This window comes from Meles meles, chromosome 6 (genome assembly GCF_922984935.1).
Source record: "Meles meles chromosome 6, mMelMel3.1 paternal haplotype, whole genome shotgun sequence".
NCBI classification, from domain to species: Eukaryota; Metazoa; Chordata; class Mammalia; order Carnivora; family Mustelidae; genus Meles; species Meles meles.
The window spans coordinates 122,857,413-122,885,219 of NC_060071.1; the positions used below are offsets into that span (position 1 = coordinate 122,857,413).

The 27,807-nt window shown below is 42.2% G+C and overlaps 1 protein-coding gene across 5 annotated transcripts in view; it reads right to left on the reverse strand.

The window, feature by feature from the left end:
- TDP1 (tyrosyl-DNA phosphodiesterase 1) overlaps window positions 1-27,807 on the reverse strand; it is a 102,653-nt gene that overhangs the window by 72,141 nt on the left and 2,705 nt on the right. For 4 of the 5 annotated variants that reach the window (XR_006818767.1, XR_006818768.1, XR_006818766.1 and 1 more), the window contains exons 2-11: window positions 24,684-25,249; window positions 21,145-21,188; window positions 19,745-19,800; window positions 17,841-17,937; window positions 14,074-14,108; window positions 8,714-8,806; window positions 5,554-5,721; window positions 5,019-5,097; window positions 2,959-3,138; window positions 2,114-2,162 (exon numbers count right to left, since the gene is read on the reverse strand). Coding sequence is in view for 2 of the 5 variants with exons in the window: in XM_046009193.1 (XP_045865149.1) it covers window positions 2,114-2,162; window positions 2,959-3,138; window positions 5,019-5,097; window positions 5,554-5,721; window positions 8,714-8,806; window positions 14,074-14,108; window positions 17,841-17,937; window positions 19,745-19,800; window positions 21,145-21,188; window positions 24,684-25,245 (1,363 nt within the window). In the remaining 3 variants the exon portion in view is untranslated. Of the gene's footprint in view, window positions 1-2,113; window positions 2,163-2,958; window positions 3,139-5,018; window positions 5,098-5,553; window positions 5,722-8,713; window positions 8,807-14,073; window positions 14,109-17,840; window positions 17,938-19,744; window positions 19,801-21,144; window positions 21,189-24,683; window positions 25,250-27,807 lie in introns of those variants that run through there. The other variant, XM_046009195.1, reaches the window with a different exon arrangement.

Consider the following 27,807-nt stretch of genomic DNA (forward strand, 5'->3'; position numbering starts at 1 on the left):
TTTGAAAGAAAAGGTCTACACTTGTATTAGGTATGTTCCGTTATGGGGTTTCCTTACTTAGGGATACATGTTAAATGGTACATGTTTACAATCTGAAAAGAGGTACTATTTAATCACTCAGGGGTGGTAATTTACATATCAATAACAGCACAGATTTGAAGGTTTTTGAAAAACTGCATTAAGAACTCTGGCCTAGGGGTGCCTGGGTGGCTCAGTGGGTTAAAGCCTCTGCCTTTGGTTCAGGTCATGATCTCAGGGTGCTGGGATAGAACCCCCCATCGGGCTCTCTGCTCAGCAGGGAGCCTGCTTCCCCCTCTCTCTCTGCCTACTTGTGATCTCTGTCTGTCAAGCAAATAAATAAAATCTTAAAAAAAAAAAAAAAAAGAACTCTGGCCTATCCTACAGTTCTCATGCAGGTGGTCTGGAGCATCTCCGTTTTTGCCCAAGAGCAGGACACATGGGAAAGCACACTAAGATGAAAACTCAGTCCTCCTGCTTCCTTTACCTCTTATTTTCGGATAATTCCAAACAGAGTTTGTATTAGCTAAACATTCTTACAAATGGAATAGTCATCACTAAATTTAAGTTAAAATGTACAGGGGCACCTGGGTGGTAGTTGGTTAAGCGTCTGACTTGGTTTTGGCTCCAGTCATGATCTCAGGGTCATGAGACTAGGGCCTGTGTTGGGCTCCATGCTCAACAGGGAGTATATCTGAGATTCTTGCTCCCTCTCTCTCTCCCCCCGCCTTCCCTCTCCTCCTCCTGCTCTTGTTGTCTCTCTCAAATATATAAATCTTAAAAAAAAAAAAAAAAAAAGTCCGGTAAACAGTTGTTTTTAAAAAGCAATTCTAAATGCCATATTCCTGCATAGAAAGTAGAGATACAGTTCCAAGTGGAAACACAATTAGTAGCCAGTTTTTGTTCATCTTTGAAAGGAGGAAGTTCTATTGCAGATTCACCAGTGACTTTCTAAACACATGTTGGAACTTCTCCATAAATAATCTATATCCAAAAAGGGCTTTAAATTTCTGAATCATCATAAGGTATGTTGTATCCTCTACTGCAAATAACTTAAAAACGTATTCAGAGCCAGTTATGAAATAGTTTTATGGAAAATATCTTGTTCTTCCCCATTAAAAAGCACATTTTGAATGAATCTGGTCTAACAGAAGGGGAGAAAGAAGAAGACAAAAACCAACTAAAACACCACCATGTCTCAAGCCTCAGCGAAATAATTTTGGCTTTGCCATTAGGTAGCAACAAATGGGCTGGTACGTTATACTCCAAGCCTTAACCAAGTTATTCGGGCAGGATCACCTCTGGTTTGACAAGCAATAAATGGACCAAATTAGTCTAATTCAAAGCATTCTCCTTCTAGCCACGAGCAAATGCCAATCAGATTTCCTTTTTCCAGAGACAAACCCTGCTTGGGTTTTTAGTTACTGCCTCCTGAATGTGCTATCTGGAGGGCTGCTGGATTCCAAATATAAGTTCAGTGTCCAGCACTGTATAAGCAAAATAGCGAACAAAGTTGAAAGCTGCCTACAAAATCATCCTAGGCATTTACAGATGAAGTGCTTTAGAAAGCTCAAGTATCAACTAGGCAACACCAAGATTAAGCAGAAGTTCTGGACCTTAAACATATCTGTGATTCAAATCTGGAAGAATCACACAGAGCCACAGACACAAGCAAGGAGGATATGGAGAGAGAGATCAGAGAAAGGCAGGTTAGAATTTATCTGGAAAGGCGGGACGCAACAGGGAAGGTGGTTTTATTCGGACATCTTGTCTGGACAACCAACCCACTTTTGGCAGAGGGACCACCTTAAGTTGTGGAAATCAGAATAAGTCCTCACAGTGTTACTGTGAGGATTCAGTAACATACTAAAATTGCCCAAAAGCATGGAACCATCTTTGGAACTAGTACTACTCAATATTACCTATTTCCACGATTCTTAGCCAGATTCTTTAGCCAGGTAAGGGAAAATATAAATTTGTAACCAGTTCTTTTCTCAAGGAGAATGGCATTTTTATTACTTGTCTGAAAAAGTTTACCAGGACATTTATGAAAGATACACCAAAAAACGCAACTGAGACAGTCTCCCACAGTTACCTGGATATCCTTCTAAGCTGGTTCGCACATTTTCCACAGAAGGATAGATCTAAAAATAAATGAAAAAGATTTCAAAAAAAGGAAAAATACAAAATAACACTCAAATTGTACCATGTTAAAGAAACTTTCTTAAAAGGAATGTTTTTAAGATGAAAATCTCAATTAGAAAGATTTCATTTAGGGAATGCCTGGGTGGCTCAGTCAGTTAGGCATCTGCTTGCGGCTCAGGTCAAGATCCCAGGGTCCTGGGATCAAGTCCCACAATGAGCTTCCTGCTCAGCAGGGAGCCTCCTTCTCCCTCTGCCTGCTGCTCCCCTACTTGTGCGCTCTCTGACAAATAAACATCTTTTAAAAAGTCATTTAAAAACTTAGAAAATGCAGTTTAAATTTCAAGAATTTCCATCTTATGAAAAAATGTAACTTCTAGTAACTACAGGAAGCAGATATATTCAATGAAAAACTTCAATTTGACTTTCTCCCTCAAAAATGCCTAGTTAACACTGAGTTCAATGCAAAATTAATCATTAATTCAAAAGTATCTAATAATGTTCTTTAGCTAATGCTTTACTAAATATTTTTTTCTTTGGCTTGAGAACCCAAAGGAAGGAATGGAAAAATCCCAGACTAGTGTGGCGCTGAAATGGAGCCCCACCCTCCCAGCAGAGGGCACCACCCTCCCTGCACCAGAGGATACAAGGGTCACATGATCACACACGATGGTGCCAATGCACTGCTGTTTCCATGCAAGAATCATGGACTAAAACCTCTATGAGGGAGGACGGATTCTCATGCTTCTCCAGGACTAGAGAATAAACCTGATCACGTGAAGCAGGAAGGGAACTCACCAGATGAAGACGAACGGCACTTCTTCCTGGGGTCCGACTTTCCTTCCCCAGCATCACCAAGCTTTCTTTAAACTCAGAACACAACCATTTCGAGTCATCGGCTCCCATAGAGCCAATGCTTGAAAACTGCCCTACAATGGGCCAGGACTCCCATTTAGGAGAGGCATGCTCTTTTAGAAGCTGTGAACAGAAAAGCTTTAACAACTCAGAACCTGGCTTTCTATCCCTAGAACCCCTGATCAACAGAAAAATGCTGAAAATATTACATATCATTTTCATACTCACTTTTTCTTCTTTGGAAAATGTTCTTTAAATACTAAAAATATTTTAATGGAATAGGTGGACGGAAGTATTCGTCTAAAATTCTTTGATTTGTATTAAAGCATGACCAATTTTTTTTAAAAGCTCTTAGGAATGTCAGATGAACCACTGAACTGCCATATGGGAAGAGATTTTGCCTTGAAATAATTGTTAATACCTTAAAAAAAAATACAGACTATTGTATATTTTGACACCTATCATTTGAAAGAGATTTAACACTTGGGCTCCATGTAATGATGCTCTAAAAAAATTAAAGAGTGTTTTTATGTATATATACAGAGCATCCTAAGCACTGCAGGAGCCTGATCTGCATTTCCTGCTTTGATAATTATGCAAAGCTGCAAAAACAATTCAAAAATATTTGGAAATTTTATCTATTTAAACATGTACTGAGTGTCTACTACCAAGAGGCTGAAGAAAAATAAGTCGCAGCAGCTCCCAATGGAGTTCATATTCTGACTGATGAATTATTTAGTTTCATAAGTATTAATTTTCTTAACACAGCTTAGGCATTAATATTATAAATGTGGTTACCAAAAAGCCTAGTAGTTCTCAGTTTCCGCCCTTCTGTAGCATGGTGTAAGAAACAGGACTGAGCTGACGGCTACAAGACCCAGTTTCTGTTCTGGTGCTCCACCCCTGATCTGCTACAAGGCCCTGGACACGTCCCTGGGCTTCCATTTACAGGTCAGTGAAAGACCAGTCTGACCATTCCTGTCTTCCCTGGAAGGAAGCTGTGATGCAACAGGAGTGTGGGAGACGTGGTCTGGAAACCAAGTGCTCTTTTCCCTCCAGGAAGACTGATCCTACACACCATGTACTAGCATCTAGCCTTTCTCAACCATCAGGCCACAAACTGACAGCCACCAACCAGCACACTGAAGGCTCAACAAGTGCCCGCTTGCCTTCTCTAGTTCACCTAATCCTTATGCAATTTTGTGAGTGAAGTACTGTTATTATGCCTGTTTTATAGAGGAGAGGCAGGTCACATGACTTATGAACAGGTGAGGATTTGAATCCATGTATGAGAATCTGCCTCCAAGCTATCCACTCAGCCTGTGTGCTCTAATGCCTTCCTTAGGTCATGACATGAGGATGTTAGCTTCTACATTCTACCTGCTTTCAGCTGTGGTCTCAATTCAAAAAAAGAAATTAAGTTTCATTAACCAAGAGTAATTCTTACATGACCAATACTTCACAGAAAAAGGTAAAGTTTTTAGGAGAGCCACTTGGGGAATTTATTAGTGCCATTAATGGGTCTCCTAAACAGAGATGAAGAAAACCATAATCTTGAACTTGCTTGTTTCAATTTGTTAAGACTTTTCTTTGTTCATTTTCATACCAGCAGCAAAGACTGCTTTTGTAATGACTCTTAAAGGCTCTGGTTTAGTAAACAAAATACATCGTAGCACAGTTGTAGCCTTTACTCAATAGTATTTTTCTGTTCTTTGTTGAATTTGTATGCTAAAAATCCTTCAGATGAGGAAATCAAAAACAACAATAGCTGCATGAATGAGAAATTTAAGAAATAAAGCAACTAAAAAAGTCTTTATACTACTGCCATTTAGAGCAATCTATACCTCCAAGAGGCAAAACATTAAAAATTACTGAAAACTATAATCAGACAACTTATCGAGAGCATGCTGTTCACCCACAATTGTGCTATTTATGAAGCTGCCATCCAAATATATTATGAAAACTATACACTAATTATAACAAAATAGTAAAAATTCTGTTACCTTTCTAAGTCTAAAATGTCCCCAATTATCTTTTTGACTTCCTTGAAAGCGTCCTGGGGTTGATCCAATAAGATAAACACTAAAAGGACATAAAATACAAGTTATAGAAAAGTGTGATATGATTTGTGAACCCCCAAATAACCAAATACACACAAAAACTAATGTTATCGTGAGAGGTTCTAAGAGACCACCACCAATTTTCTTGCGATGCCTCCTCAGAACAATAACTGATACTCAAACTCATTTTCAAGCACATCAAATCACAGTGGAACACTCACAAGGGTAAGGTACCAGCAATGAAATTGTGCAGCTTCAGTACTCCAGAAGGACGCTTATGGTGAGCAGGAAGATTACTGGCCTCCACTTTAGCCCCTCAGATCTAGGAGAGGCAGATAGTGAGAGAATGTGCTCTCACGTTATGAGGGACAGCCAGATATCATTCTGCCTCCTTCCAAGGCTGCTGCACTGCGGCTACAGTATGGCTCTCAAGGTATTCACCCGCTTTAAGAATCCCGAACTGCTAAGTAACACATACTTGGTTTCAGACAGATCGTGTTTGTGGATGGTATCTATCCACTCCTTGAGTGAAGGAGCATTATAAGCCGTCAAGTAGCTGATGAGATCGGCTTTAAAATGTGTTGCTGATTCTCCAGACCTGTGGGTTCCATGGATAATTTGTGGGTACAAGGGGCTCAACCATATTCTGGAATAGAAAAAAAAAAAACACAAAAAAAAAAACAAAAAAAAAAAGTCAGGAAAGCAACTGATCACCATGATATCTCTCTGTTGACTACACATTCACCCCAAGGAAGAGGTGAATCGCACTCGGTGTCCGCATGATAAGTAGAGTGGTTCGTTAGGGAACATGAGCATAAATCCTCTCGCACCACTCCGATGGCTTCCACAATACTCAGAATGATTTTTCAATACTTCACCATGAATTCAGGACCCTATCTCTGCCCGTTTCTCCCAACTCAATGCTCTATGCTCCCTCTTCGGCCACACCTTCTTTATTCTTTACCCCCACCCTCCACTCCACATTGCTAAGACCCGGCGACAGTAACTAATAGCTGCATGCCCAATGGTCACAGCAAATCCATACCATCCGTAGTACCCCCAGCAAACTACCCCCACGTAGCTCTTCAGCCAAATGGGAAAAAAGTTACCTACACTAAGAAAAATTATATATACAAATCTATTTGCAATAAATAAACTCATTTTCATGATGTACATACTATAGCAGCTTGAGATCTTCTCATATCCTGTACTTTCCTGGTCCTGCAGTGAGTAGACACCACATTTAATGCTAGTACATTTACTAACCTCATACTTTCAAACAACCTAACAATGTATTAAAGAGATCTTTCATTTCACCGATTGTCCTCAAAGGAGGGTAATTCCATTCACCTAAACTTCTATGCACCCACAAGTGGGAAAAGCATACCTAAACCCCATCCCTCTATGACATGCTCCATGACAGATCACAAAGAAGTATGGTTTCAAACCTTGTGCTCAGTTTCAGCTGCAAAATCGCCCGGGCCAGCAGTCCCGCATCACAGGGTGTGTGTGCCTCACACTTGAGATAATGAGTAATGTCAGGCTTAAACAAGTACTAAAGACGTATTTGCTGTCACCAACTTTCTGCTTCTGTGGCAGTTCTACCACTGCCACTGCAGTTCTACCCGTTAAGCCCAAAGACAAACTGCCCAATTCCTCTTTCACCTGGCAGCCCTCAAAGGAGACTGGGGAGAGGTAGGCCACCAGGGCAGGAAGCATCCAGAACTGCAAGGATCACATCAGTATCTGGATGAGGAACAGGACAGATGACAACTTTCTAAACCAGGATATGGAGATGTGAGGTGTTTTTAGCACTTGACAAAGTAAAATGTGTAATTATCGTGGGCCAAATAATTTTCAAAGTGAGAAATTAACAGGCAGACCGAGCAGCAGCTAAAAAGGATGGCTGAAACACCGGTACAGCAGACCAGGACCAGCAGAGCATAACTAGTGGACCAACTGTGAAAATGACACCAAAGGACTATTTTTAAACATTTAAAAAATTATAACTCACAACACAAAAATGCAAATTTGGGATTAGAATCTAGACTCGCTGTGAGATAACAGTACCCTACTCGAGGGTGGCTGGCAAAGGGAAGTTGGAGATTTCATACCCTCCATACTTTGAGTTTGAAACCATGTGCCATCAACTTAAAGGAGCATGGCTCAAGCTTCTGACTCCAGAAAGAGCTGGGGGCTAGGGGTGGGACTCTTTGAGCCACATAAGAATCAGTGCCAACTTGATAAACTCTGCTAAGACTCATGAGTTTCAAAACCCAACCAAGCAGCTAAGCAGCTCTAGGAGTAGCAAAGGTGTAGTTAACTCAGTTCTGTTGCTCAAGAGAGTCCTCCCGTGGCTAAGGCTTTTGAGACAGTGGTGATCCCTTCCATCCTGAACCAGCTGGAATTCAATGCATTTTGAGAAGCAGTGGGACATTTGAAAACTGGAACATGTTTACAGAAAAACTATCAGGCACTGTGGGTGGGGCTCTAAGCCCTCGTTATGCTGGGGAAAGGCAGTGAAAAGAGAGAGCTAGAGATGTCGGGCTCAGGGAAAAGCCTGTCTTTCAAGCTGGAAGGGCTGTCTGAAGGGAGAGAGGGTACTCTTGTTCTATACAGCAGTGGAGTCAAATCAAGCCCACAGGACAGAGGCTAGAAGGTTATGTATTTCAGGTTAACGTAAGGTATGACTTGGGCTCTGCTAACATGCTCTGAAATTAAGAGTTCTAGCCCAGCCTAGGCAGTGACAGGGAGCGTAAAGCAGGGGAGAAGGAGAGTGGAGAATAAGGAAACTGTGAAAAGTGTAGAGGAATGCTTGAGTTTCTTCTAATCCTGGAGAAGGCAGAGATGTACACAATGGCTTAAAAAAGGGAAATGAAAGCCAGCCAGAATGAAGAGCTTACCAAGTGGGAGAACAGTGCTTAAAACTTGATTTAAGCAAATCCCTAAAACAAAAAAAAAAAACCCCAGCCCCTCTTCTTAAAAGGACTCAAAGACTAGATCTGGAGTAAGTATACTGAGGACAAAGGGTTAGTAATAAAAAAAGCATGAAAAAATTTTCAAATTCAATTTTTCCCTTGGCAATTCATGACCATATGAACATATCAACAGCTCTAAAAATACATCAGATTTCTTTTATGGAAAAATAAACTGAGGATGACAGGAAGTTTTTAACAGATGATTAACCACTAAGTTCCCCTTCACTACCATTTGGGAAATGGCAAGCAAAAGTACAGTGGGTACTGGGCCAAGTTACTGATGGGTCTCACCAGACAAATGGGTTCAGACCTTTCATTTTACCCCCTCTCTCCTGCCTCAGATCCTTTGCATATGCTGTTCCCTGTGCTTGGCTGTAGAGTATGAATAATCCTGTTTTGGTAAGACTAAGGAAAAAAGGTCCTTCTGTTTACACATATAAAAGTCACAGATGTGTATGTACTAAACTGTTAGCACTCGTTACACTTCAAGAGGGTGGGCCTGGGGGGTGGGGGCGCAACAAAAATACTATTTCCATGTAGGTCTCTTCTCTATGCCACATGTGAGGGTTTTTGTTTTTTGTTTTGTTCTGTTTTAACAATATAAGAGAAAGGGAATGCCACCCATAGCCACTGCTGTGTAGTAAATAGAAGCCTACAAACCCCTGAGTTTTCTGGTGCCAGTCAGCATGGATGAGGTTGGAGGTGTGTATGACAACCCGGAGGCCTTCTTCATACAGCAGTAACATCATTTTCCTTTAATAACAAAGAGAAGGACAAAAGCATTAACACTACTTTTAAAATATGTACTATTTTTCCAGTGCAAATACCATCAGCTGAAGGAGTGCCTAGACCCTTCTAATACTCTTTTAACATTTACAATCCTCATTTCTTCCATAGATTAAAATCAAAGTCCATTTTAGTGATAGGTGGAAAACCACCTTCCAAAATGCTCTGAGTATTGGTAAATGAACTTTGGCCTCATCCTGCCTGCATGGCCAAGCCTGACACTTTGAGCCCTTATCCTTAGCTGTTACCCGCTACTATTCAGGACCACGGAAACCTTCTTGTCCAGTGTTTTTTGAAGTATGGTCACAACTTTCTGCTATATCATGGCTAGCATTTTTTTTTTTTTAAATGGCTAGCATTTTTTAAGAAATTGCAATAAAGGGGCGCCTGGGTGGCTCAGTTAGTTAAGCATCGGACTCTTGATTTTGGCTCTGGTCACTATCTCAGGGTTGTGAGATCAAGCCCCACGTCAGGCTCTGTGCTCAACAGAGAGTCTGCTTGAAATTCTCTCTTCCTCTGCCCCTGCTGCTTATGCTGTCTCTCAGAAATAGATAAATCTTAAAAAAAAAAAAAAAAACAAAACTAAAGTTGCAATAAAGTTTAAAAACTCAAAAATATATTGTAGAAATTTAAATAGCTAGTTTTAGCATATGAGTATGGACAAATATAACAGACTTAAATGTACATTGTATTTTTTAATGTGAGTTGCAATTTAAAGTTTGAAAACGCTTCACTATCCTAAGACTGATCTTTTCTCATACTCCAAAGATGCCATACTAATCACTAACGTGTATCTTGCCCTGAAATCAAGTCTTTCCTTTATTTACTAAAATCAGACCCAGTTGAGTCCTCCCTTTGCCATGGGCCTTCCTTCCCCAGGTCTCCAGTTATCAGACAGAGTTCTCGTATTTTAATTCTAGCAAGAGAAGGAATAGGATACAAAAAAGAGCTTTCTACTTGAAGCTGAAGACCTAAGCTCCAGTCATCAGTTGGAGGCCACAGAACTCTAAGGAAGTCACTCAGTGTCCCTCAGTTTCTCACTTACAAAGTGAAGGATCAACCCCTTCCTTGATGCATAGGGTTGTGAGAAGGAAACGTAACATGCTTTCGTGAAACAAACTCTCACATGTGCATTCCCAGGACTCCCTCAGTGTCTTGCTTTATTTCTTCATCTGTTACTGGAGGGCTTTTGGCTTCCCAACTGTTTCCTAATTATTTCAGGAATCTAAGTTCTCTCCATGTAACTAGAGATTCACTCCTCAAGGCAGTCACTCTTCCTTATGTCCTCTGGGGCCAAAATGCTACTTATACTTAACACCAACTGTGATGTCAGTCCACGCGTGGGGGGCAAAATGAACCACTGGTTCTCTCCAAACAATACTGTGAATAGTATTTGGACAGGAGGAGGTTAATATAAAAATATACTGCACAGAACAGAAAAAAGATACTTAGCTCTTGCCAAAATGAGAATTTAACCCAAGCTGGCAAACAGTAAGTTAATGCAAAGCTGGAGAAGTGACAGCTGCTGAACCCATCTTTTCTCCATTTATGAAACGTGCTCCCTGAAATCTAGGCAGATTTATACACACAGTTGCCAAATTAGCAGCTGACTGTAATTAAGAATAAGGCCAGTTATGAATTCAAGATGTAAGTTTCACAAATATTTCCATTAATCAAGGCATCAATTATCACGAAAATCATGTACTGCTGTCAGTGGAATCCTACCCAACAGAATCGTGAACTACTCTAAGGAGAGCCATCATCTCACACAAAATGGCATGAGTGGATTTTTGATTAAAATTAAAATTAAAAATGGATAAAGGATAAGAAAGGAGGTCTCCCCTGAACAAATGCTGACCTACATGTCACCTGTTAAGTTGTGGGGGCAGCAAAAGGGATGATTTCCAAATCTGGAGCTATTCCTGTAAAGGGGGGAGAACACGAATGTCTGCAGAGCACCTATGGGCCAGGCATTCCAGCAGCTCTCCAGAATAGCAACACACCAAATCCCTACAGCAATCTGGGAGGCTTTACCAGTCTCATTTTACAGCTGCAGAATCTATGGCTGGGTAGGTAATGGGATGATCAAGGTTCCTAAATGAGCCAGAAGAGCTTGTTCAGATCACGTGTGCTGGGATCTTCCTCTCACTGAGGAAGAACGGGGCCAAGGACCTTCACACAACTGGTGTGTGAGTGGGTGGATGGGTTGGACAATGTGGTCTAGGGGAAATGAAGGACTAAGTCATTTGTGGTTGGAGGCTTGCCTACAGATGCAAGCAGAAAGGGGTGCCTGGACCACCCAGCAGTCTGCCACTGGCTACCAGTTAGACATTCGCCATCCGGCTGCTTTGGTTTCCCTCCTTCCCTCCTATGGATTCTCAGGGACAGAGGTACTTTTGCTCCCAGCCCTGGGGGACACTGAAAAGCTTCAGAATTCTAAAGCACTGGGTGACAGGCCCTGGGACTGCATGGCATCCTACAGAGACACAGAGAAAGCATGTTTATTGTACCTAATAGGGATGATGATTCCCGGGGTGGGGGGGGGGGCTACATCATGGTTGTCGTTGGATGCTCTGTGCACAGTACATGGTCGATACATGCTTGCTAAATTGAATGTCAAAGACTACTTCCTATTTACTGTGATAGCTACACTCAGGTTGGGAGGCACATGACACCCCAGCACCAGGAGCTGGAAGGTTTCCTTTTTCTAACTCCTATAATCTGGCCTCTCTCACCCAAACACTAAGAGCTAAAAGAATTATTAAGTCTGAAAACACTAAAATTGTGTCTCAATTTTTTTTTTTTTTAAGATTTTTTTTATTTGACAGAGAGAGATCACAAGTAGGCAGAGAGGCATGCAGAGAGAGAGGAGGAAGCAGGCTCCCTGCTGAGCAGAGAGCCCAGTATGGGGCTCTATCCCAGGACCCTGAGATTAACCCACTAAGCCACCCAGGCGCCCCTGTGTCTCAATATTTAATGAATTCTTTAAAAAAATTTTTTTAAATGAGCAATGGAGTAAGTTCAAGGCATGAGTTTAATCTCCTACAAGATACTGGCATTTTAACAAGATGTAAAAACTACACAGACTATGTGGCTGGGAAGGGCTCTTTTATAATTGCTTCCCTAGGCATTCACAACTCCAAGGGAGTAACTGCTGGGTTCAACCCAAGTGTGTGTGTGTAATGGGGGTACGGGGGAAGGACTAGACCAAAGGAAAAAAATGAGGTCACTTTTAGCTGTAAACAAACAAGAATAAAAAACGAGTTGTAGTTCTATCTTCATCAGTAACTGGAAGGTAACTGCTTATCTACTCAGAACCTCTATATAATGAAAAGGAAGGAGCAAATAATTTGTTAAATAGCATAAAAAAAGACAGCCTCTTCTCTAGGATCAATCGAATGTCATTAGGCTAGATCCTGGCCAGGCCCAACATGCTCAGTCTGTCACAGGACTTACAGTATAATTGAAATGAAGATGGAAGACATGGGCTCTCCTATGTGCCAGCCTGTTAACTGCAGCATGATTAAGCCCAGTGCTGACTGCTGGCACAGAATGGGTGGCTAGTGCAGGGAGCTGGTGCTAGAGACCCAGCATACCACCATGTCCAGGGCCCAAATGCGAGACAATATTTCAGAATCAGTAAGATCTTTATGCTCGGGGTCCAGCTTAGTGCAGTGGGCTAGGGTCCATTTGGTGCTATTCATTGTGGGCAGAATGTCTATCTATGACAGGGTGACTATAGCCATCCACCGCCAGGCTCTCCTGTGATGCAGGGAGGGGAGCCCAAGACACCTATTCAGTCTATTCAAGGCTATTTTGTATCCTTTGCTGAAGTTAGCATCCTGTGACCTCAGTGCTACTAAAGAGTAATTTATACCTGAGCTAAATGCTTAAAGTTCCTAACAATCCTCAAACACCGTCCTGTTAGAGGCTACCAATCAGGGATGGTTGGTAAACACTGCAACATTTACTCAAGGGCATCGAGACCAGATAATGTAGCACTGAAAGGAAGAATCCTCTTATGAAATGGCTCAACTCTTCTGGCCCTGGTTCCTTCTGAAAACAGGTTGTACGCTGCAAAATGCATTTTGCCATAAAAAGATGAATGTATTTCCTTATTTCAAGTCACTGTAACATCAAGAAAACATGACCACAGCAAGACTCAGGACTAATATTCCTCCTATGAGATCGTTTGTTGCCCTAGAGATGGACATCTGAAGGAATCTGCTTGCAATACCAACCCATTTCCAACATCAGTCTCCAAGAAGAGGCTTTGTCACATCCTTCTGACAAATCCTTTCTAGAGAAATGTGATTCATAAAAATATTGAAAACAGGAACAACCATATCTTATTCTTTTTCTCATTTATAGGATAATTATGTAAAAAGGCTCGAACAGCTGGGCTCACCGCAGTAGAACAGGAGTCAAACTGATCACTGGATACGTGTCAAGCAGGAAGTAATAGGGGTTTTTCCTGTCTAGTTTGCAACGTCTCAAAGTTACTCTAAAAGGAACTTCTGAGAAGTCTTGAGCAAGAATATGCATCCATTTCTCAAGTTAACAACTCTGTAAAATAGGGGTGTCTGGGTGGCTCAGTGGGTTAAGCCTCTGCCTTTGGCTCAGGTCATGATCTCAGGGTCCTGGGATTGAGCCCCGCATCAGGCTCTCTGCTCAGCAGGGAACCTGCTTCCCTCTCCCCCTCTGCCTGCGGCTCTGCTTACTTGTGGTCTCTCTCTCTGTCAAATAAATAAATAAAAATCTTTAAAAACAAACAAACAAAAAAGACCAACTTTGTAAAATGGGTTTGTTTTTTTTTTCCTATCACAGCATGAGGCTGACCTAGTAACAGTCTATTTAATGCAACTCAGCTTCTTAAGAGATCACCAGACGTTAAGGTAGTAGAATCCACAGGCACATGACTGACGCATACAGTCATCCATAACCACAGACCACACAACCACCAAATATTCCCCTCAAGCAGGCTGTAAGAGATGTCCTAAACAGAAAGAAAGTAGAAACCGCATCACAGATTCAGATTTTCATGCTGAGAGCCAGAATCCCAGGACTTTGTCTTAAGGCCATTAGTAAACGGCTCCACTGCCTCTAATTTTTACTGATAGACTCTTTTCCCTGGCAAAACTGGTACCTTGAGTTCCTTCAAAAGCACTTTCCAGAACAGCCTCCTTGACTCTCATAAAATCATACCCTCCCCCATCTCATAAAAACTTGCTTACGTGTGGTGTGTTCCAAATGCAATATCCAACTTTGCCTAGGATGAAAAAGAAACTGAGTCACTTATTTTGAACAAACTCAATATCCCTATCTATTGGAAATCAGGTTACAAAGGGTTCAGGTCAACTTTATTTTGAATTGTTTTTACTGCCCTCTAGTGGACAAGCCCTGGAATGACACTACAACTTTTATAATCCTACCCAGTGAGGCTCATTACATTTTTTTCTATTAGCCAGAATGATTCGATACATATTCCACTTCTAATTACAGTAATCAAGAAGCAAGAAGCTAGATTTCTTTAGTTGCCAAAAAAACAAATGAGACTCTATGCAAAGTTTTAAGATATTTGGCTTATTCAGAAATTGATGTATCAAAGTTTCCAGACCATATATAAAAAAAACAATGTGGTAGCAGTATGCATTGTGGTGCTGAAACAGAAGTTCTCTTATACTGACAACCTAACAAGTGCTGAAAAGAGATAATGTATTCAATCTATTTTCCTATGACGAAATGATACCTTTACAAACAGGAGTGGGTGGAGAATTAAAACATTTTTATGTAACATCTGGTATAGCAAGACCTTGGCTAAGTAGAATATGCCTGAAGATGTAGGCTGTGAAAGAGTTAAACAGAAATGTCAAACCAGGTCAACAGTGAGGAATGTGGGTGTAGGGACACAAATCCCATCCCTACAACTCTGGGTGACTTTGAAAAACACTTAAATCTCTTGTGCCTTATCTTACTCCTCTTTACAATGGGGGTGCTGTCAGGGGATTCAGAGTTTTAGGAGTAAATGAGACAATTACATGAACTGTCTAGAAAATAGGGCCTCCAAGGGATAAGCATTCTACAAATGGAACCAAGAGCTACTACAATCAAGCTCCCCGCCCCAATAGGGCAGAGGGATGGACCTGTTTGCAGGAGGAAGAAAGAGGCAACTGGAATACAGGGTAGTATGACGCAGCCCGTCTTGGGGATGCTCTGACAGGTGGCCCTGCTCACTACATTCCTAAGCTCAGTGTTTGGGGATGCTCACAGACCAGAATTCATTTGTATGTTCTCGCCACACAAATCAAGAGACCAGGGAACAGAAGGTCTTTAAAATTACAGAATTAGAATGAAGACTGTCTCCCTGTAAACTGATATTTAGCTCAGATAAAGCAACGGTCAAAAGTCTGGGGTTCCAAGTTTAGTTTTGCTATAAGCTGTTTGCTCTTGCGCAAGTCTAAGCACAAGGATATTAACTTGAACAGGTAATAGTTAATGGACGCTTTTTAGGCAAATGCACCAAATCCTCAGCACAAAAACCCAATGAAAAAGACGATTAGCAATCCATCCTAAAGATAAACAAATTAGGCTTACAGAAGTTAAGCGATGGGCCCAGAAGGGCATAGTTAGTGGGAAGAGAACTGCAGGACCCAGGCAGTTTGAACCCTGACCACCACAAGGTCTCAATCTCTCCCCTCCGGTCCTGCAAGTGCAAAACGGGAGCATCTGCTGGTTCTTTGACTAGTATGCCTCAGCTTCATTAAGTAACACTATGTTGTGCAACACCGCCCCCCCCAAAAAAAAAACCAAGAATTCATCTTAGAGACAAGATATAACAATATTTCAACGGGTCAGGATGGGGCCACAAATCTCTACTTTAGACTAGAAATGAGACCTTCTGAACAGCTCTTTGCTCAAGCTAAAGACGACCATGCCCTCTAGCGGCCAGCTGGGAGCACACCACCAGACCTGCCACACACCCCCACCCTACTTTTCAGTACAAGGAGCTAGTATCTGAAAAGACCTCCTATTTCCATGGATTTCATGACTGGTCTTTAGGATTCCTGTGTTACTTTCCACACACAACTAGTCTCATTAGCACCATCCTATTGCAGTTAAACCTCTTCTGCTTTTGGAAGCAAAAGCAACCAAAGGATTTAGGCAAATGCCAAGCAAAGGCTTATCTTTGTGTAGAAGGTGAGCCACAAACATGTTGGGTAAAGGAGCGACTTTTAAAACTCCAACTATATATAAAGTACTGTGGGTTAAATCGTAGGAAAAATTTAAGATCAGCTTAAGGTTGATCCGACTAAGGTTCCTCTCTTTAAATCTTTAAAAATAACCACATATACACAGACAACATTTTATAGTTGAAAGAACATCAAAATGAGTTAGAATTCTTACATCTTATATGAAGAGGGAGAAAAAACACTAGAAAAAAAATGGAGAAAAGTCATCTAGGTTCCATGTAGTTTACTCTTGTCAACAGCAGAAATCTGGAGGCCATCTCACTCTGGCAAGGAGAGAAAGGGGCTGTGGAAGTATCTGAACATGGCTGCTTGAACATGGACTAGCCAGCTGCTAAAACAGGAGAAGGTCAGTATGACACCAGCCACTTCACAGCCACCATTTCCACAGGAAGGAAATCCTACTATGAAAAATTCTTGCTTTTCTCTTCCCCATGTGCCAGTTTCTTGCATGAAATGCCACACACAATATTCTCTTCGAAGTGGAACCAAAAGCAACCGGTCATAACGGAAGTCTAAGACTTACAGTGTATTTCCATGTATGGATTGAAGAGCATTACGACAGAATTCTGGGACTCTAACAAGAACCTGGGCAACAACTTCCTGGCCTTTTCTGCTTTGCTTTGGTCCCAGCAAACCAAGCAGAAACACCTGTTGTAAGACCACTTAACATCCCCTCATCAGACTTGGATCATTTGCAGTTCGACTCACACTGGTAGTTTCCTAACAGGTTTGCTTTTAATTTATCCATCTCCCCAGTATAAACCTTCGCCACAATTCACGTGAAAAAGATCGGAGGACTACTGAACACGGGTCAGCAGCAGCTAATACCAGTCACATAAGGTGTCAAAATAAAAAGTTTTACGCCGCACTCACAGAAAGCAGCAACCACCGAACTATATCCAGACAACCTGGTTAGGTTTGAGAAGGACACTGACAAACTCGATGCAAACAGAGGAGTGCAGGCACGTTGAGGGAAGACAGGGATTCTTGTTATAAGTACAACCAAAGAAACCATGCTCGATCCTGAAAGAAACCTAAGGAGGTACAAAAGAGGACTCTACATACAAGCATCATTCATATCTGAGATGAAATTTATTCTATGTGGCCCCAGAGAGGGGAAATCAGGACCCAGGTAAAAGGAGATGGTGAGGATTTATTTTTTGTGTCAGCTTGGCAAGGTCACAATACCCAGATACCTGATCAGAAATTGCCATGAAGGTTATTGCTAGATGAGGTCAACATTTAATTTAGCAGATGGAGTGAAACAGATTACCCTTTGTGAACCTCATCTAGTCCACTGAAGGCCCAAGTGAAAAATAGGCCAACTCCCTCAAGGAACAGGGAACTCAGTCTTCAGACTATCTCTGGACCTGAGCTGCAGCACCTACTCTCTTCTGGGTCTCTACCCACACACCTACCCTATAGCGTTTGGACTTGCCAGTCCCCACAATCATGTGAGCCAACTCTTTTCAAAGAAGTCTTTCTACACACATGTACCCTATCGGTTCTGTTTCTCTGGAGAACCCTGACACATACAGAGACATCAGGTCAACATAAAGAAAAATCCTTCCAACACGGGCTGCCCACACATAGATGGGCTCTCTCAGGAAGCATTTAGGTCAAGGCTAGACAAGGAGCAGTTGGTGATGCTACAGAAAGGACTCTTGCTCTAGGTGGGAGGAGACTAAATGTCTAAATGTCCTTCCAACTCTCAGACTAAGCAGGATCTCAAACAACAATAGGCAGCCTACCTGGCAGAGGGAAATGTTTTCATACGGCTTGGCCTGGGCATGTAAGTGAGCCTTGGCTTCTCGTTTATCTCCATGCACAAGCAGGATCGGTTTCTTCCTGAAAACAGATCAGAAGTATTTACAATACATCTTTTATAAAAAAGACTAGTTAAGGAATTAGTTAAGGAATGCTAGTTTCCTTACCACCAGACAAGTATTTCTGGCCTTTGTGGTCATGGAGTACAGAGCTAATAAGTAGCACTGTTCAGTTAATCTCCACTAACCAGTTACCTTTACAACAGGGTCATGTGGTCTGACCCAAAGCTCTGTTATGACCCAGAGAGATTCTGACTCGAGGAAGTCCCTGCGTAATTATCTTCTTTGGTCCAAAAGAACATATAGTTAGCTCTATGTTCATGTTTTCAAGTTCAGATTAAAAGATAAACATGTATTGTTATCTAGTAGGATGCTCTCTTTTTCCCCTTTCTTTAGACCAAGCAAAGAGCATTTCCTCATTAGACCTATCTTCACTGAACTACTGTGTGCTAGGTATGGCGGCAGCAGTCCCCCAAGATCCAGGAGTGAACAAGCCCAGGCCCACAGCATGATGCAGATTCATTAACAAGTTGTTATATTTCAATGAAACAAGTCACTGTGTGGCTCAGTCTTGCTCAGTGAAATATAAGGTGCTGCGCAGGACTTCCAGGAGACTGTCCAGAGGAAGCACAGCTGGGATGTGGCCCTTTTGTCCCTTCTCCTTCCTGCCATCTGAACCACAGACCAGTGACCTGAAGCCCTGGGTGTCATCCTGGACCATGAAGGGACTTTGAAGACATGTACTGGGATGGTGGGACAGAAAGACAGAATGGGTGGGTAAGGCCTTGAGAACTGTAGTAGCCCCCAATCCAGACTACAAATGTCTACCATCTGGACTTCTCAGGTTGGAGAAATTACTTTCTCTCATTTAAGCCACAGTTATTTCTGCTTTTCTGTTACATGTAGCTAAAACTAATCCTATGTGTCACAGGTCAAATGCAAGCCTTTGAGTGTCAAAGCCATTTGGGAAATTTCAATAGCATTTTACCTACTATTAATAAAGGTTTCCAGAGTCTGAGGTCCTAAATGCACCAAGGACTTTTGACAATCATTCTGTGGAAACATTCCTTTACCTACCTGCTGTTAGGGGTTTTGCTAGGTGAATGTTAAAAATGAGACAGGTGGCAGGGCACCATACAATGCTATCTTTATTTGGTCTACACCGCCTAAACGGGGCTGAGGAACTGTAGAAGACAAACAGAAAAATCCATCACCTCCATACTCTGGACAAGGGAAGCTCTAAGACCCCCTTCACTAGCTCCTAAACCACAGGAAGAATCATTTGCAAAGCAAAGATTCTTTGAACATGGGCACCTAGGCAGCTCAGTCAAACATCTGCCTTTGGCTCAGGTCATGATCCGGGGGGCCTGGGATTGAGTCCTGCTTTGGGCTCCCTGCTTAGTCGAGAAGCTCCTACTCCCTCTCCCTGCTGTTCCCCCTGCTCTTGTGTTTGCGTGCTCTGACAAATAAACCTTTAGAAAAAAATTCTTTGAGCAGCACTGCCGCACTAACTGTGATATGCTTACAAGTCTGGAAAGCAGGTAGCAATGATCTTTTCCTTCACATTAGTATCAAAGTTGTCTTTAGATTGCTTGGTCCTTATCCACTTCTGGAAACTGCAGAGGCAAATGCTAAAACCCGTATTAGGAATGCATGCGACTACTTAGACTCGATCGACAAACACTGTTTTCCCTATACAACTAAGTTTGTAGGATTTCAATAGTTTCAAAAGAAATAAGAAAGATGAACAGGAGTTGCCTGAGAAACACTAATCTTGTTTTAAAGCCCCGTTATAATTAGGACGTTATCGGTCATCCTATGGTACTCACCTGAACTCTGGTGGATACTGTTTTATGAGCCAGTCCACGTCAAAGCAGTAGTTAAACTAGATGGGTAAAGAAAAGGATGGGGTTATGGGTAATTCAGGCAAGCAGTCTGTAAGAAGTTTGGTTACTGAATTAAAAGAAACTCTAGACTAATGACAAGCTCCAAATATTATTTATAAACCTGGACAATTGTGCTCTAATATTCAAACCTAAAATATCTCTTGAAGGGAATACCCAATTCAAGGAATCTGATTCCGTGGAATAGTGCAAGAGAAAACAGGTTCTAAGGAAAGGAACCCGCAGGTTTTGGCAGTATTTGTATTTCTAGACAGTCTTACTACATATTTCTAGGAGCCCTCTGATTAATTTAAATAAACGGATTTATAAAATTATCCCTTTTCCCCTAGGTAATTATAAAAAAGACTTATAGAAAAGAACATTTCCTTTTAGCCTAACTTATGGGTTAGCTTTATGAACAGAACTCTGGGACTGGACATTCACCAGGCTTAGAACAATTATATCTTTTTTTTTTTTTTTTAAGATTTTATTTTTTATTTATTTATTTGACAGAGAGAAATCACAAGTAGACAGAGAGGCAGGCAGGCGGGGGGGGGGGGGGGAAGCAGGCTCACCGCTGAGCAGAGAGCCCGATGCGGGACTCGATCCCAGGACCCTTGGGATCATGACCCGAGCCGAAGGCAGTGAGTGGCTTAACCCACTGAGCCACCCAGGTGCCCCAGAACAATTATATCTTGACTATATGCCTGGATAATCCCTGGCCCTCCTCCTCCTATCTAGCTAAGAGAACAAAAGTTTGCCCCATGTTCCAACTGGAGACTAGGATTCTGGAGGCCAAGCTGAACATAAAGCACACAGCTTTGGTTTCTTCATGGATGTGACCTGTTTTCTCACAATTTCCTCAAGAGCATGAAGCATTAACATGATTCATCAACATCCGAGACCAGCTCAATAAAGCAGGAGCAATCAAACACGCAGAAGTACACATAACTTTTACTCACTGCTTTTTGGTAGGTGTAGGAAACATTTTTCTAAATCAAATCAAATGACTTGGGGCTTCCCTTACCTACCCATACCTTCCCAGGAGGTGTACTAGAATCCCATGAGATTAATTGGGTCCCAAAAAGAAGTCCGTCAGGTTGAAATTCCCAAAGTGACTTCTTGGCCAGTCCCTGTAACCCAATCCAGAAGCAGAAGCTCTACTGATCGAGGCATCCTTATTCCATGCTAATGGTTGGATACCACGACCGTTGCTCCTGGTGCCAGCCTCCTGGTATGGGTCATCCTGGGAACCCTGTACAGGACTGAGACAGGTCCTCACAAGTATTTTCTTATGGGTTTATTTGTCCCTTCTCCCCTAACGAAAAAAACCACCATAAACTCACCTGAGCTGAAGATACAAGTGTCCCAAATAGGGGAGACAGAATATCTGAGAAGACAAAACATTTAGATCTAACTCACTTTTTGAAAAAAATCTGATAATAATCACAATGGACTTATTCACAATCAAAATTTGGCTGAGAAAACTGAACTGAGAAGTGACTACAAAGCCAGACTTTAATGTTCCATAAAATTCAAGAGAAAATTTGAGCTATGTAATATTTATTACGTTTTAACAAAATATAATGTAAAAATAAAACGTCAGCTGCAGAATTTGATGGCTGGTCAATTTTAAAAACTGCCAGTAAGGACAATGACATTGTTGTTCTTCCCAGCTGTTAATTTTTAACTCCTTCCAGTGCCCTCCAGGAAACCTCTCCAACCGGGACTAGCAAGACTGTCTTCTGGAGCCTGAGAGCCCCTCCTTCCTGTGAAGGAGGGCAGAGGCACCCACAATCCCAAGTACACATTTCTAGCATTCCAGGTCATCTTGAAGGGGGTTGCACTTCGCACCCATTCCAACTTGATTTCAAGTAAGATCAGAAAGCTCACTTCTCAAACTGTACTAGGAGAGGAATTACAGGATTACCACCACTGATCATAACTGCTGGACTCATACCTATTAGGTGCCAGGCACTGTTCTTATCACTGTCCCTGTGCTCACGCTTCCATCTCAGCCATTTTCTGAGCTGGAGTTGTTCATTCCCACTTTGCAGATGAGGGGTCTCCCCTTAGGAGGTCATCTATGGCTGGACAGCTAGGAAGGGATAGTCAGGATCTGAAGCCAGGCTATCTGGCTTCAGCACATGTGCTCACAACCATCAAACTGCCGGAGGATTAAGAGTAGGCTCTTCTATTTGACCCCTGCTTACTGAGTGCTTCTTCCAGATTTTGAGCTACATGGTAGGGTACAAAAATTTTAAAAGTCACCGCCCTAAGGAAGCTCCTGTCCTTTTTTTTTTTTTAAATATAAATTTGACAGCCCTTGCGCACACACAAGTATGAGCTGTGGGGAGGAGCAAGGGGAGAGCAAAAAAAGCAGGCAACCTGCTGAGCAGGGAGCCCGATGCAGGACTCGATCCCAGAACTCTGGGATCATGACCTGAGCTGAAGGCAGATGCCCAACAGACTGAGCCACCCAGGCGCCTACCTTTATAAGAGGTACACAAAAGGAGTATATTGCAGTTTCTTGATGCTATTCCCTATTTTGCCCCTGTTCGGGTTCGAAAATTTGCTAGAATGCCTCACAGAACTCAGGAAAGCTCCTGACTTACTAGATTACCAGTTTATTATTATAAGAGGCTACAACTCGGGAAGAGCCAGATTGGAGAGATGCAAAGAACAAGGTATGGGGGAAGAGGTATACACCTCCACGTGTTCATCAACCTAGCAGCTCTCCAAACCCCTTAGGGTTTTGTTTTTTTTGTTTGTTTGTTTTTTTAAGATTTTATTTATTTGACAGAGAGAGATCACAAGTAGACAGAGAGGCAGGCAGAGAGAGATAGAGGGAAGCAGGCTCGCTGCTGAGCAGAGAGCCTGATGCAGGACTCGATCCCAGGACCCTGAGATCATGACCTGAGCCGAAGGCAGCGGCTTAACCCACTGAGCCACCCAGGCGCCCCCCCCTTAGGGTTTTTTAATGAGACTTCATTACAAAGGCCATTAAATCACTGGCCACTAATGATTAACAACCTCCCGTCTCTTTCCCCCTCTCTGGAGGTGGGGCTGAGAGTTCCAACTCTAATGACACAACTGGGTCCCCTTGGCAATGACTCCTTCATCCTCAAGGGCTTTCCAAAAGCCACTTCATTAAACTCAGGTGTGACTGAAAGGGGCTTTTTCTGAACAGAAGTTTTTGTTTTTTAAGATTTTATTCATTCATTTGAGAGAGAGAGGTAGAAGCAGGCTCCCTGATGAGCAGGGAGCTCGACATGGGGATTGATCCCATGACCTGAGCCCAAGGCAGATGCTTAACCAACTGAGCCACACAGGCGCCCCAGAAGATATTCTTTTGACCTTCATTACTTCAGAGCTCTTACAGGAAAAATCAACCAAGAATGAAGACAAAATATGCTACCACACAGCTGCACCCTGGGGAATAACCAAAGGAACTGAAGACTATCTTTTGATTCAGAACTGAAATATCTATTTGCATGCTAGTGTTTTTTGTTTCTTCACCAGAACTGAAATCTGGCTTCCAAACAGTGGTTCTTAAACCCGATTGGGCATAAGTGATGGGGTTTTAGAATCTAAGTGAAGGGGCGCCTGGGTGGCTCAGTGGGTTAAGCCGCTGCCTTCGGCTCAGGTCATGATCTCAGGGTCCTAGGATCGAGTCCCGCATCGGGCTCTCTGCTAAGCGGGGAGCCTGCTTCCCTCTCTCTCTCTCTCTGCCTGCCTCTCTGCCTACTTGTGATCTCTCTCTGTCAAATAAATAAATAAAAATCTTTAAAAAAAAAAAAAAAAAAGAATCTAAGTGAAGTTGGGTGGGGTGAGGTCTGGAGCCAACAGCCATGAAAGAATACTTAAGCTTGTCTATGGTGCAAAAAAGTAGTTCTACTAAAGCACAGGGACAGGACTAGTGGGCAGAAAAAGCTGCCCCGCGTTTGTGAGGTGTGGCTATTTATATACATGGGAGTTGGGGAAGGTAAGGAAAAGGGAGGTTTCAAAGGATTTTTGAATGTTAAAGAAGACTCACAGGATACAGGAGGCCTTGCCATTTCCAAGTTAAGGTTGGTTTTCCTTCCAGTAAGGCATTAGCAATAAGATAGCTGGGCACTTTCTGGAGGACCCTTATATTTTGCCCACTTCAAGTATCTGTCAATGGGCTGCAGATTATAAGGACATTTAATTGTATCTACATTCCCTTCTGGAAGCTAGGCCATGGATAGAAATGTTTTGTTCTTGTAAACTGCTAAGACTTGTAAACTGAGGGAGACTCATGTCTTGTAGGATTGTAATTTCCGTAAGTTAGCTATTTGTTTTTCCTTTAGGGCAGCCAGGAGTGCCTGAGGAATGTCACTTATCCCACCGGGGTAGGGGCTGGTTTGTGGGATGTCAGCTTCTGCTTTTCCTCAGCTAGCCTTCTGCTCCCTCATCAGAATCCCCAGAAAAGCTTCTTAGAACAGACTGCAGGGCCCTGCTCCCAGAGTCTGATTCAGAGAACCTGGGTGGAGCCCCAAATTTGCATTAACAAGTTTTAAGTGATGCTACTGCTGTCAGATATTTGCTATTTCATTCAAGTGTTATTAAATAAGTTCAAGCTTTAAAAGTTAACACAAGTGCTCGCTTCGGCAGCACATATACTATAAAAGTTAACACAATGTTGACAATCGTTTAAGCATTCCAACTGGTAGATCTACAGGACTGGCAAACACCCTGTGATTCCCTAAGTAAACAGCTTGCTGTCAAACTAATAGTTCTCCTGAGGGTAGTTAAAAGACCTTGAAGGGTTCTCAGAGGTCAAGCTAGGTCACCCTCCTTGTTTTGCCAAGGGGACTCTCTCAAGTGCCACTTGACAGCTCCTGGGCATGCAGCACCCACTTACCCTTGATGTGGAGGGCTCCGGAGTTATACTTTGGCTTAATTCCCGAGACTCTAGTGAGGTAAAATCGGAAGGGGTTCCCTTTTTCCAACATGTCCCAAATGTCTTGGCCTTCCCCTGAGGTTTCATAGTCCTCTTCCTCCTCTTTTAGTCCATGGAGGGCAGGAGGGCTGTGATTTGCAGTTCTTTGGGCAGCACCGTCTTGGGGAGAAGAGATGTCGCTCTCCTCTTTGACCACCATGTTCTTAGCCTGCTTCTGCTGTGTTCCTGGCGGCAGCTCATCGTCGCTGCTAGAGAGACACCAGCCTAGGTCTTCCTGGGAACCACTCTTCTGCCTTTTGGGAGGTGAAACTTGTGAATCTGTGTTGCTGAACTTCACAGGTGATAATTTCCTTTTATGGGCCACTTTCCTAGCCTCAGAACAGGTATACCTCAGTTCATTTGTTGCTCCCTGCCCAGCCGGGGGGACGGAAGAAGTAGATGGCTTGTCTAGTTTTGGCTTTTCCTCCTCACTTTCATCACTACTGGATATTGTCCACTTCCCATAATCACCTTCCTGAGACATACTTCTGGAAATGAAAGACAAATATTATTTCCATTCTCTAGGCCACTGGCAAACGGTTGCTCTCAAATTCCCTGTCAGTGTGAGTTTCTACAACATATACAGCACACCTGACGCTCACCAGATGCTGAGCTGTTCTACAGATGTTCAGAGGCACGATCCCAGAATCTGCTACAGGAAATCGGAAATAAAGTGACAGCCAAAGTCCTAGTTACCTTCTCCTCGTTCAACCCAGACCTTGTTCTTAGAGGCCTGAGGAAAGTTTCCCAACTGAGGAAAGTTGGGGCTAAACTCCACCATAAAAATATTCATTCTTGACCCTGAATTTTCTAACAGGTGCTTGGGGTTTTTAAGGTAATTTAAGGAATTTCAAGAATTATAATCACTCCAATTTTTGAGGTCAAATTGAAGTTTACAAATCTACCCTTCACCCAAGCATGAGATCCCATAGGACTTTAGCGATTCTTATTTCAAAGATAAGCTACTTACTCTAAAGCTTAAAATCCTCAAGACAGTGTCAAATGCTCAATTCTGTATATACATTATCTAGAATTGCTGCCATGAGGACCCAACTAAATTATAGGCCCTGTCTTAAGTCAACTAAAACCTACAGAGAACTTGCACCAAAGCAAAACACGTTTTCTAAACCAGAATCAAATTTCTACTTGAACTAGATGAAGTACTTTTGGTTTTGTTACGTACAAAAGCTCACCAATTCAAGTGTAAGGGCCTAAGTATATTTTTCAGGTAGCTAAGTTTCTTACTGTAATTCAAAAAATGTTTTGTACAAGACCCAGAGAAAAACTGTTTAACCCAAGAGTCTGCTCAAATTGTGTTAAAGTCATATTCTTTTAAAGAAATGGAGGACACATTACAAGTTAGGTATACCAAGATGGACCACAGCACTCTGTTCATAGGACCCTCCCCACCACAAAAAAATGGGCCTGATTCCATACCAAAATATTTGCAAATGCATATACTTTCAAGTTTTAAGCTAGAAAGTTTTGTTGTTTTTTTTTTTTTTAAGTTGCTGATCAAATGTTGCATACTCTACTGAGTGAGCCAGCCAGTTGCTGGTCTAGTTAAAAAACTTAAGGTACCTATTAATGTTTCACAATTTCTCACTTGCTAAATTCATGACCAATCAAGTTAGATTGGTTAGATACAGGTAATTTCTCCTGTAAATTACCTATTTCAGGTGTTTAAGCTGAATGCATTTAGACAATAATTTGACCTGTTCTTTGCTCAGTGTCCCTATTAACCTCACCTGGCATGGATACTGTTTTATGAAGCCTTTAGTACTACAGAGATGTATAGGGCCTCTTGTTCCTGTACTAGTGGCCCTAGCTCTTTTTCCTTCCAAGTGTTTTTTTTGTTTGTTTTTTTTTTTAATTTTTTTTTCTTTTTTACAGATTGAGAGAGAGAGAGAGAGAGAGAGATTACAAGTAGGCAGAGCAGCAGCCAGAGAGGGGAGGAAGCAGGCTCCCTGCCAAGCAGAGAGCCCGATACGGGGCTCGATCCCAGGACCCTGAGATCATGACCTGAGCTGAAGGCAGAGGCTTAACCCACTGAGCCACCCAGGCGCCCCTCCTTCCAAGTGTTTTGTCCAGTCCACTTCTAAGAGTTGTTAGAACTCAGTAGGCTTTTCCCCTAATTTGTTTCTAATCTGCTAAGGGTTAAGAAACCAGAAAACAAAGCTTGTTAGAACTCTATTATCGTTAACAGGATGCAAGAGCTAGATTTTCATGAAATATTTAGACAGACTTAGTACTTAACATTTGAACAGTTCAGGTTTTTTAAGTTTTTCTTTTTTCAACTTACGTTCCTCTTGTGTTCTAGACTCTTGGAGGCTGCTGGTGAGAGGTATTTAAGCCATCACAATTCATTTTGTGAATTAAAGGAACTTTGAAGGAATGATTTTGGTGGCTACAGTTTTGTGACTTCATAAAGTTATTACAAAATAGAACCGACCTTAGAAAAAACCGTTAGCTCTAGCTTTCAAAGCATTTTCAAATAGTAGAAAAGCCAGGCAAGGCACTCAGTAACACAATCTTCAATGAAGAATCCCCAGGCTGTTCTATCTAGATTCCTTCCTCATTCTGAAGGCTAATTTTTAGGTGGAAAGGGTTCAGCTTCCAGCCTAAGAAAAGCTGTGTGCAGACGCCTTACAGGCTATCATCATTGTTCTCCCAGATGAATTACAGCTAAGTAAAGTGTAGTTTTAAAAGTCCTGAAAACTCTGTAGGGAAGATATTCCTCTCAGCAACTCAGCTATTTAGAGTAATTCCAAAGTTTCCAAGTTTTATTTACCGATATTTTCTGGAACCACAAATGCATGGGAAGGAGGAGAAAGACCATTCATTCCCTCCAAAGTGGGACAAGTAGGTAGAAAATCTTTTGGGGTCACCTGGGTGGCTCAGTGGGTTAAAGCCTCTGCCTTCAGCTCAGGTCATGATCCCAGGGTCCTGGGATCGAGCCCTGCATCGGGCTCTCTGCGAAGCAGCGAGCCTGCTTCCCCATCTCTCTCTGCCTGCCTCTCTGCCTATGTGTGATCTCTGTCAAACA